This window comes from Loxodonta africana, chromosome 4 (genome assembly GCF_030014295.1).
Source record: "Loxodonta africana isolate mLoxAfr1 chromosome 4, mLoxAfr1.hap2, whole genome shotgun sequence".
Classification (NCBI taxonomy): domain Eukaryota; kingdom Metazoa; phylum Chordata; class Mammalia; order Proboscidea; family Elephantidae; genus Loxodonta; species Loxodonta africana.
In genome coordinates this window covers 6,296,467-6,308,695 of record NC_087345.1, presented here as the reverse complement: position 1 = coordinate 6,308,695, position 12,229 = coordinate 6,296,467, and the positions used below count along the sequence as shown (strand labels likewise).

Genomic DNA, 12,229 nt, shown 5'->3' with positions numbered 1-12,229 from the left:
AAGGCAAACTAAAGACAATGGACGTGGAAAGATTTCCTCCCCAGACCCTAAAATGCAGCTTCACAGCAGCTCCTGTCTTCTTGGTGTGGCCTGCTTCAAAGCAAGCAAGTTATTTTCATGACTGTGTAATTAACACACTCAAAAAAATCTAGTTAATAGCTTACCATGTACTAGGGTCATTTCTTAAATGCATTTTTTTTTTAATCCCTATTTTAATGCCAAAAAACGAAGTCATTCACTTTCCCCTCCAAATGCGTTCTTGGGTCTTTTCTTCTAAAACAACACTGTCTTCCCTGGCATCTGTGCGCCCTCACACCTGCTTTTTTCTGTGACATCATAGGGCTTAGAATGGGCATGACAGAAGCTTTATTTTCTTTTTGGACATTTTCAGTAGGAACTAGATTGCCCCTCGAAGACCCTCCTACACTTCATCAGCCGGCCTGATGTCAGGCAGCCCCCATCCCCGTAGTTAAATAGGTCTTTCCTCTAAAGTACAACTAACCTCGGAGCTGCCTTCAAAGGGAGGGACAGCCTGAGGTCGGCAAATAAAGATATTTTGCCTTTTTCCTGTAAACATGGCCAAACAAGTTTGATTTGAAGTAATGAGTAGTTTCAAGCAGTCCTTACTGGGAATTACAAGCCAGAATTTTTAGTCACAGGAAAATAAAGTATTTCACAAGCTGCTCACTTTCATGAACAGACCAAACCTCTTTTTACTGAGTCTTCAATTCTTTAGCGTATTGTCCAATTAAATCTGCCAAGACATCTTAGAAGGGTTCCAGCAAACTCCATTAAATTGGTAAAGCCACACCCACGCCAGGTGACCCATGGTGGGCGGCCCCTTTCTCCATCACAAGGGTGAAAGCAAAGGCAACCCCTAAGCTTTGAATAAATAGCTATTCTAAAAATGATTGGCACAAGCCAGAATTAGGGTAGCCGACTTTGTTTGAGATCTGTTTCTCCCCTGGATTTTAAGAATTTAGAGCAAACCGAGACATCATCTTTAACAAAACACTCCTGTTCAACGTGACTTTGGTTTCCACAGAGTGCACGTGGCAGGCGTCACTGAGAGGAGCCCTGTGGTGGCCGACAGAGCCAGTTAGCTCAGAGAGGGGGCTGTTGGCTTTCCGTCCTGAGGAAATAATTAACAGAGTAGTGGTTAGGATTGGGGTTAACTGTCTAAGAAAAACAGAACCTGTTGTACCACTGGGAGTCCAGTGCCTACCCCTGCCCCTCAGGCCTCCAAACCAGGGCACCCAGCACCAGGCTCACAGGCAGCGCCCCCTGTTGGGATGTAGGCTCATTGCATGAGAGTACACTGTGAGCTCCAGGCCAGCCTCGTTCTTACAGCACTGGGGTCAGCAGTGGGTTTTTGTTTTGTTCTGTTTTGTTTTTTACTCAACAACCGTTTCATGAAAGTTCCAACCCGGGACACACAGTAATTACCTGGAAAGTGGAGCCTGCTTTTCTCAAATATCCAGATCTGTGGGCGTGGGGAGGCTTTGTCAAGAGGACATGTTTGGTGTTGACAGAGCTTTAGGAAGCCACACCAGCCTCTGCATGCTGCAACACCACCACCGAGGGGTGCCTGGAGGCGGGAGGAGGAGAGACGGAGGAGGCATGGTCACATGCCTGTAGTAAAGGCGGCCTTGTGCACCAGGGAAGGAGCACAATGGAGCAGCCATGCTGCTGCCCAGGCCTCAGGAGCTGCATCCTCCCGCAGGGACAGCTGGGGTGAGGCCACGCTCGAGCTCCTGAAGCTCAGACCATAGCTAGGCCCGGAAATGTCTGAAATCTTGGTGGGGAAAGAGAGATGCTGGACAGCTTTTAACTTCAACGTAGTCAGAAACCCTGGTGGCATAGTGGTTGAGTGCTATAGTTGATAACTAAGAGGTGGGCCCTTTGAATCCACCAGCTGCTCCTTGGAAACTCTATGGGGCATTTCTACTCCGTCCTGTAGAGTTGCTATGAGTCAGAATCTACTCAATGGCAATGGGTTTAGTTTTTTTTTGTTTGTTTGTAGTCCTCTGGTTTGTAGAAGTGGAGAACTGGGTTTAATCTTTGCAGTAGACGTTCCTTCATTTGTGAAAACCCCCTCTGCGGCCTTTCCATCAGCTAAAGCAAAGCCCCTTGACCTGGGTCAGGAGCTGGGTCACCCAGGAGTGAGAGCACTGCCGGGGCTGGGAGGATGGAGAAGAGGGGTCGGGAGGGGGAAGGAAGAGGGGGATGACAGGAGGCTGGCTAGCGTCTGCTTCCATCTGGCTACTGGGACTGGATATGAGCCTGTGGTTCCGGTACTGACAGTGCCCAGGACCCTGAGTGGGCAGGTCTGTGCTCTTCTGGGGGAGCTTGTGGCCTAGCTGATTTGAGGGTAAAAGGGACAGAGACAGCCGAGGGGAGGAAGGAGAACAGTTGCTCCTTCTGAATGTGGATTCCAAAGCAGGTGCTTTTTCAACAGTGTCTTAAAAAGATAATTTGATGGCCTGTCAGGAGTTAAGACAGTCACGAAAAGATTCTTGAAGCAACATGAAAATTAGACTGTGAGGAGTGTTAACGAAGTCCCTTCCTTTCTTGTGATGTCTGTGTCCCCAGCCACCAAGGGCTCAGGCCCCAACACATTCTGTCTCACACACTTACACACCCTCACACACGCACGCTTACATACACACACGCCTTACACACCCTCACACACTCACACAAACTCTCAAACACCCTCACACACACTCTCATGCACACTTACATACCCTCACACAGTCACATACACTCACACATTCTCACATACACACACACTCATGTACCCTCTCACACTCTCAAATACCCTCTCACACACACATGCTCACACATACACTCAACACATGCCCTCACACACACCCTCACATACACTCTCACAGATCACACTCCCTCTTACACACTCTCACACACTTCCTCACACACACACATGCTCTCACACACCCTCACATACACACAGCCTCACACACACACACCCTCTCAAACTCTCTGACACACCCTCACACCCTCACATACTCACTGACACACCTCACACACCATCTCACACTCTCACCTATACTCACACACACCCCCTCTCTCACACACACTCTAACATACACACACGTGTACTCCCTGACTCACACACCATCACCCTCACAGTACTCACATACACACTCTGTCACACACTCACACTCCCTCACACACATGCACTCTCTTGCTGTCACTCAGGCTTAGCTGCCTTTGCTTTTTCAGAGCTAGCTGCACCTCCGAAAAATGGTGAGGGCGTTCAGTTAAAAACAAAAAGCCAACTCGCTGGCACTGAATATTTAGAGGGTAGAAATTTGAAGTATAAGGTGTTTAGTTTAGTACAAAATTTTTGCTTTAATTCAATGCTGCGATGAAAATTTTGTGTATTAGTTTTTGTCCTTATTTTTTTAACTTTTAAAAAATGTATTTTATTTTTTGTTGTCGTTGAGAATATACACAGCAGAACATACACCAATTCAACAATTTTTACATGTATAATTCAGTGTCACTGATTACATTCTCCAAGTTGTGTAACCATTCTCACTCTCCTTTTCTGAATTGTTCCTTCCCCATTAACATAAACTCACTGTCCCCAAACTTTTCTGTCTGACCTTTCAAATTACTATTGTTAACTTGATCCCATATAAATAGTTCCTAAAAGAGCATAACGCTCAAGGCAGACATTTTTTACTAGTCAAGCTGAACTGTTGTTTGGTTTAAATATCGGGATTTTTTGGTTTGTTACTTTATAATCTAGAGAACATATCAGAATTTACCACTCAAATGAATAAAGTAATAACTTGGGGGCATCACAGCTTTATTTCAAAGATTCTCCTGTTGCTCAGAATTGTTGGGAATTATCTTCAGAGTCTTGTATATTTTCAGTTGTGGAAATCTTTACCCTCTGCTAATATCATTGAATTTTAGGCAAAACCATGAGTCACCTGCAGCCAGCCTGATATGTAAATTGGGGTTAAACAGAGTAAAGCTTCTGGTTTTAAAAAATACATACATGTGAGTCAGGGAGACTAATTTTTTATCTTTGGCTGAGAACAGGTTCTAAAACCAGTTTTGAAAGAGGAGTTCTAATGTCATTCTCAACATTTTAGGATCTTAGGAATAAAGATGGCTTCTCCGATGCCGTCTTGGAACAGCTTTGTGTCTTTAGACAGATGTTGCTGTCTTGGGATTTTTGCCTGCTGCATTATGGTCAAATATTACACATACTACTTGTCTTCAGAATGAAAATCATATTTAATATTTTATACTGTTTCTAGAAATGTGTAGTCCACATAACCAAAAGCTTATTAAATAATTTCATCCAAAGTAAACCTACCAATAATCTACAGTTAAACTTTTCCTGAAAGAAGACCGCTGCGTAACTTTTCATACGAAGTACTGTTTAAAGATGTTATGCCACTGTCTTCCACCATCCATGGTTTCCGATCAGAAGTCATTTGATTGTCTTCTCCCTTAAGTAATGTCCTGTTTTTCTCTGACTGCTTTTAAGATTTTCTCTTTGTCTTCGTTTTTCAGCAGTTGGGCCAAGATGGGCTTAGGAGTGATCTTCTTTGTCTTTGTCCTGCTTGGGGTGCCCATCCACCATTTCCAACATCCAGTCATTTTGGTGTTGGTCTCTGTTGATTGTTTTTTCTCTAGAGAACGGTCACATTCCTCTGGTTCTTCATTTGTGGAGTACTTTTGGATTGCATCCTGGATGTTGTAAAAGTTACGTTATGGATACTTTGAGTTCTGTTATATTCCTATGGAGAGTGCTGGTTTGTTTTTGTTTTGTTTTAGTAGGCAATCACCTTGGTTGGGCTCAAGCTATAAACTCTGCCTCGCCTGTATGGGGAGGAAGCTCAAATTTCAGCTCAGTTCAGCCCTAGCTGTACTGCTTTGAATCCGCCCCATGCTTGTTTCAGTTCAGGGGTTGACATTTGGGCAGAGCTTACACACAGAAGTTGGGGCTTCCTTCTCTGGCTCAGTCCTTCCCAGCTCCCCTGCCCCACACATCCCAGTGGCTGTGATTGCTTCAGGCATGCCCTCTGCTCCATGAGGCCTGCAGGTCTGCAAGTTTTCCTGCCCGTGGGCTGTGAAGATGACACTCAGCCCTCACTCCATCCCTACTTCCAAAGTTGACGCCCTCCAGATTCCACCTGCTTGCGTTCACTCTCCAGTGCCTTTGGTTATTGTTTTTTTGTGTGTGTTTTGTCCAGAGCTTATAGTTCTTAACTTGTGGGAGGGTCCAGTCTTGTAGGAACTACTCAGCCATATGCAGAAGCCTCTTGGGTTTGATTCTGTTTCCCACAGCCCATTCTTCTACCTTCAGGCAGAGCCGCCCCCGACTTGGTCATCTGACCCATTTTTAAGGTCTTTAGGGAAGACAGTTTTAGTCTTCCTTAATAAGACTCGGCTTTGAGTTTCGTATTTGGTATGTTTTCACGCATTTGTGGATAATTTTTTAAATATCCCCTTTCCTTAGATGCAGAATTGGATAGTTTTTTTTCTGACACTAGATTACAAGTTCTGATTCTGTTTAAACATTTCAAGACAGTCAGTCTGATTGTTGCCAACACTGTTGTTACCAACACTCTCCCCTGGCCTTTGCACAGGGACCTCCTCAAAGGTGCCCTGAAATGGCCATGTGCTGTGACTTCTCAAGGTGCTCGCCTGAGCTCCAAATAGAGGACGCTTCACATCCCAGGTCCAGGCGCATGAACAGTGAAGTGCTCTGCCCACGGGCAGAGCAATTCTTAAAAATCACTGGGGCGTTCCCATGTTCTATGTTCATGGACTCCAGTAGGGACTGAAAACATGCCTTGGCCCCATTGCCTTGTTGGTCTGTATTTGCATGTCCTATAGAACAGCTATAGGGGCCCTGGTGGTGAAATAAGTGCTGTAAGTCGGAATTTACTCGATGGCAATAGGCTTGATTTTTTTGGGATGGAATAGCTAAGGAGCCCTGGTGGTACAATGTTTAAGCACTAGGCTGCTAACCAAAAGGTTGGCAGTTCAAACCCACCCAGTGGCTCCATGGGAGAAAGACCTGGCAATCTGCTTCCATACAGATTAACAGCCTAAAAAACCCTATAGGGCAGTTCTGCTTTGTCACACGGGGTCACCAAGAGTCAAAACTCAGCTCCATGGCACCCAACAATAGGATACCTTGTAAATCAAACCAATGCCTTAGGCAGTGTCATCTCTTCTGTTCTACACGAAGATGTCAGCGTTGACCAGCAGTGGTCTTCGAGCCCCACCAGACGTATAATTACCCCTTCTGGGCAACCATCTCTTCTTTCCACCACTAGATCTTTCTAAGATGGCAAGATCAGAAGGTTCGGGCACAGAAGGTCCAGCAAGACATAGGGAGCTGCCACAGGGATTCAGCCTTTGTACGAAGACACAGGACACTGATGTGAAGGTTTCAGTCTTGTGCACAGAGAAACAAGGGCACTTCAAGGCTTTTCCAGTTTATCCCAAAAGTGCAACAGTTTAACAATGCTTGTTTGCCTCTTTCTGTACATATGCCAACTTTTGGAGTTACATAGTACAAGCCAGATTTGTCCATTCAACAGTCAGTGTTAAATGACAGTGGTTACCACTGAAGTTCATAAAATGGTCAAATTAAGAGTGATTGCTATTAAGGTTATTGTAATAGTATTTGGGAATTCAGAAAATATTTCAAAATGCTAAAGGTGCTTTGCTAATATTCTCTTGTTAGTGCCATTGCCAAAATCAGTGTTTGAGTTTCTTAGCAGTGAAATCCATACCCAATGTCAGACGATGACAATTACTATCTTACTGATTTACACTGTGAGTTTTCCATGAATGTCTAATTGTCCCCAACTAAACTTAAAGTGGTTTGAGGACTGTATTTTATACGCATTCTGAGTTCTCTGTAGCACCAAGCCTGGTGATTTGGATCCAGTGGTGCTCATTAGTTGATTGATAGTTAACAGTGTCACTGGTCACAAATCCTCTGATTTATTCCAGTGTCTGTCCTTGCAGCCTTTTGTCATACACGATATGGAGACATTGTGCATGGCTGAGAAGACGCTGGTGGCCAAGCTGGTGGCCAACGGCATCCAGAACAAGGAGGCAGAGGTCCGCATCTTCCACTGCTGCCAGTGCACGTCAGTGGAGACCGTCACGGAGCTCACAGAGTTTGCCAAGTCCATCCCAGGCTTCGCCAACTTAGACTTGAATGATCAAGTGACTTTGCTAAAATATGGCGTCTACGAGGCCATATTTGCAATGCTGTCTTCTGTGATGAACAAAGATGGGATGCTGGTTGCATATGGGAATGGTTTTATAACTCGGGAATTCCTAAAGAGCCTAAGAAAACCGTTCTGCGACATCATGGAGCCCAAGTTTGATTTTGCAATGAAGTTCAATGCACTGGAGCTGGACGACAGCGATATTTCCCTCTTTGTGGCTGCTATCATTTGCTGTGGGGGTAAGTTACCCACCCAGTCTGCTCATACCACTGTCATGTCAGCTGGAGCTTGGGCCAGTGGCCTGAGCACCGATAGGGTCATTGTGTTGCCATTGCCTAGAATTCGGTGATGGCATGTACGCGACAGTATTCTATAAAGCTCCAGAGAGGTGTTAGTATAGTAGCTGTCACTGTTGATATGCTCATGCTATTTCATCCTGAGAAATTTCAGTACCTAACTGGCAGTGATTACGAGGTTTGCCTTGCCAGAGGAAACTCATCCCCGTGAAGGAGAATCTGGGCCTCTCTGCAGGGAAGTTGGCTCTACACTGCCAGATTTTTGGCTTGGTGTCATGTTCCTTTAAATAGCCCTGTCCCGGATCTGGCAAGGTCATCCCTCTACTGTAAACTCAGCTGACCTTCTCCAGCCTTGGCAGGGGCTGACGGGGTGGCCGCCCACCATGCTGCCGGAAGCCACGCCAGTCTTTCATGACTGATGTGTGTCTAGATAGAGGCTGCCGGCAACCTCCTAGACGCCGGGAGGGGAGCTGGCAAGGGCAGCCCGGAACTGCAAGCATGTCCCTGCTGCTGTCCAGCTGGGCTCTAGTCGGAAGAGGAAGCACTTACGTTACGGCGTAAAGTACAAAAGGGCAAAGCAGCAGTACGTAATTTGTCACTGCCCTTTCCTACACCCCGAGATAAAGTGTTGTGGGTAAAAGCAATTGCAAAACTATTTATGTGTAATGTGATCCCATTTTTGCAAAAGAAATTGTAATCAAATATACATTTATATATACACACACACACACATATATATATATATATATACACATATGTTGTGTTAGGTGATATCTGGTCAGTTCCAACTTACAGCGACCCCACGTGTCAGAGCAGAACCGCCCCACAGGGTTTCCTAGGCTGTAATCTTTACAGAAGCAGATCGCCAGGTCCTTCTCCCACAGAGCCACTGGGTGGGTTTGAACCATCAACCTTTCAGTTAGCAGCCAAGTACTTAACCAAGGCTTCTTATATTTACATATATGTGTGTGTGTATATGGAGCCCTAGTGGCACAGTGGTTAAGCTTTTGGCTGCTAAGCGAAAGGTCAGCTGTTCAATTCCACCAGCCACTCCTTGGAAACCCTATGGGGCAGTTCCACTCTGTCCTATAGGGTCGCTATGAGTCGGAATCGACTCAACAGCAATGGGTTTGTGTGTGTGTGTGCGCGCGTATATATGAACCAACTGTCTAGTGAGATATACGTTAAACCTGTGAGAGGACTAAAATTATGAGGGGGGTTCGCTTCTTTTTTTTTTCATTTCAGTTTAAGAACTTGTAAACTCTTTTACAATTATAAAAAGAATAAAGACTCAGAATCCACAGGATGAACCAACGCTACTGAAAAGCATAGTAATGAATGGGGCTTTAAAGCAAGCACACATTGGATCTGGGTGGTATTTTCCTGGACGCAGAGGTAGAGGTAGGACACATGGCCTGGGGCTGGCCTAGGAAGGCCAGTGCCACTCCCGCAGGGAGCTCACCTGGGGTGGACCTTTGCACTTCCTGCACCAAGTCTCAGCCTGCCCCACCCGCTGGCCATATCGGGCTCCTGTTCACTGTTCATTTCTCTTGTACTTCCTTCTCAGCCCAGTCACAGAAGAGGCACAGCAACAGGGCTTGATGCCACAAATAGAAAAAACCAAACCCGTTGCCGTTGAGTCAATTCCAACTCATAGCAACCCTATAGGACAGAGTACAACTGCCCCATAGAGTTTCCAAGAAGTGGCTGGTGGATTCAAACCACCAACTTTTTGGTTACCAGCCTAAGCTCTTAACTAGTGTGCCACCAGGGCTCATCCGACATCATAGCACCACTTAGATGTTGGTGAAAAACTGGGATCCAATATCTAGTTTTGACTCAGGAGGAAGAACTTGATTTCTCATATTCTGCAAAATGGGTTGTTGTAATCATCATCTAAACATAGTTACTTCTGGTATGTTTGGGGGTTTTTCCCCTGGCGGGTGGTAACCAGAGAAATACAAAATGATGGGTCAACACTGTAAGGTAGTCAATTTCAGGTGATACTGGGTCCAAGGAGTATAAATATTTACGTGTGGGTATTGGTCCTGTCTGCCGTATGAGGCTTAGCAACCTTGGAAAAATCTGTTTCTTCTAATCAAATTGACAGTGTCTAAAGGTAGCCAAAGACAAAAGAAGAATCAGCCAGAACTCTTGTTAGAAGTGAGGATGGCGAGACTACGTGTCACATATACTTTGGACATGTCAGGAGGGACCAGTCCCTGGAGGACATCATGCTTGTTAGAGTAGAGATCCAGTGAAAAAGAGGAAGACACTCAACGAGATGGATTGACACAGTGGCTGTAACAATAGGCTCAAGCATAAAAATGATCTTAAGGATGGCCCAGGACCAGGCAGTGTTTTGTTCTGTTGTACACGGGATCGCTATGAGTTGGAACTGACCTCAACAGCACCTAAAAACACTAACAACAAAGGCAGTCAGGCTTTTTGTAAGAAAAAAAAAAAAAAGCCCAAACCCGTTGTGGTCAAGTTGATTCCAACTTATGGCACCCCGACGTGTTACACAGTAGAACTGTTCTATAGGGTTTTCATGAGTGGCACAAATGTTTAAGCACTCAACTACTAGCCAAAGGTTGGCAGTTCGAACCCACCCAGAGGTGCCTGAGAAGACAGGCCTGGAGATCTGCTTCTGAAAGACCACAGGCTTGAAAACTTTATTAAGCAGTTCTGCTCTGCACACATGGGGTCATTGTGAGTCAGAATCAACTCGATGGCAACTAACAACAACAAGCAGGTCATCAGGCCTTTCTTCCACTGCACTGCTGGGTGGGTTTGAACCACCAACCTTTAGGTTAGTAGCTGACTGCAAACTGTTGGCACCATTCAGGGACCTTTTTGTAAGAAAAGCCATGTAAAACAGGAAGGTTTGGTGGCTAAAACTGGTGTTTTAGTTATCTAGTGCTGCTATAACAGAAATACCACAAGTGAGTAGCTTTAATAAATAGAAATTTATTTTTTCACAGTTTAGGAGGCTAGAAGGCTGAATTCAGGATGTGCCGGCTCTAGGGGAAGGCTTTCTGTCTCTCTCAGCTCTGGAGGAAGATCCTTGTCTCTTTGAGCTTCTGCTACTGGGTCTGGTATCTCTTCCTCTATCTCTGCTTCTTAGCTTGCTTGTTCAATCTCTTTCGTATCTCAAGAAATTGACTCAAAACACACCCTACACTAATCCTGTCTCATTAACATAACAAAGATAATCCACTCCCAAATGGGATTATAACCACGGGCATAGACGTTAGGATTTACAACACATATTTTGGGGGGACGCAGTTCAATCCATAACATTCTACCCTTTGATCCCCAAGGTGGTTTGAACCCACCAGCCACTCTGCAGGAGAAAGATGTGGCAGTTGGCTTCTGTAAAGATTTACAGCCTTGGAACGCCCGTGGGGCAGTTCTACTCTGTCCTATACAGGGTTGCTACGAGTCGGAATTCACTCGACGGCAGCGGGATTTTGGTTTGATCCCCAAAAATTCACATGCAAGACACATTCACTCCATCACATCATTCCCAAAGTCTTAAATCAACTCCAAGTCCAAAATCTCATCTTTTGAATCATCTAAATCAAATATGGGTGAAACTTTAAGTGTATTCCATCCTGGGGCACAATTCCTTTTCATCTGTGAACCTGTGAAATCTAAACTACGAGTTATCTGTGTCCAGAGTACAATGGTGGAACAGGTACGGTAGACATTTCCATTACAAATGGGAGAAATTGGAGGCAAAGAAGGGGTAACAGGCACCAAGCAAGTCCAAAACCCAGCAGAACAATTTACATTAGCTCTTAAGGCTCAAAAATAATCCTCTGTTCTTTGGGACCATCTGGGCAATGGCCCCGTCCTCTAGACTCTGGGTGTTGGCCCCTTGGTCCTGGGCTTTAGTTCCACCTTCCAGGCCCACTGGGACAGCTACTTTGCACCCTCTGCTTTGGGTGGCCCCATTCTCCTAGTCCATCTGAGTGGCAACCTCACCCCCTGGCCCCGGTAATCCCCGTTTTTCTGCTCCCTGGGGATGGCAGCCCTGCCCCCTCAGCTTTGAGCAGCATCCTGATCCTCCTGGCACTCAAGAACAGCAGCCCCACACTCCTGAAATGACTTGGTGAAGATTTGGCTCTTTTAAACCTAGGAGGCCATGACTCCGCCCTTTGAAACTGATGCAACCCTGCTTCCAACAGTTCTGCAGATCTCCGAGCTGCTCCAGGGATGGTCCTTTTCTTTTCATGGAGGATAACAGATACAGCTCCTTTGGCCTGTTTCCTGCCTGTAGAATTCCAAGAGGCAGACAGTGTTCTTTCCTTTCATTCTTTCTCTGTCTCCTTTAGTCTAAGCTGGTGGGTTTTCTGCTGTGGTAGTTGGCTAGATCCATCAGTCGCAGGCTTGATCTCTTTAACAAAAGTTTGTATAGCCACATTGCTGGTGAAAATTCTAGGACACATTTCTTTAGTTTGTACAACAGAATTTTCCAAATATTTATGCTTTGTTTTCATTTTGCACAGTTCATTTTTAAATCCATCTCTTTCTTCTTGCATTTTACTATATGCAGCAAGGAGAAACCACATGGCTCCTTCAATATCTTGTTTAGAAATCTCTTCAGCCAGATATCCAAGTTCATCACTTATAAGTTCTACCTTTTACCAAACATTCGAATGTTATTCAGACAAGTTCTTTGCCGCTGCATAT

General features: G+C 45.2%; 1 protein-coding gene across 4 annotated transcripts in view; it reads left to right on the top strand.

Moving 5' to 3' along the window:
- PPARA (peroxisome proliferator activated receptor alpha) overlaps positions 1 to 12,229 on the top strand; it is an 84,931-nt gene that overhangs the window by 67,735 nt on the left and 4,967 nt on the right. For all 4 annotated transcript variants that reach the window (XM_064283373.1, XM_003420893.4, XM_023540004.2 and 1 more), the window contains one exon: positions 7,027 to 7,474. In XM_064283373.1, the coding sequence (XP_064139443.1) occupies positions 7,027 to 7,474 (448 nt within the window). The remainder of the gene's footprint in view (positions 1 to 7,026; positions 7,475 to 12,229) is intronic.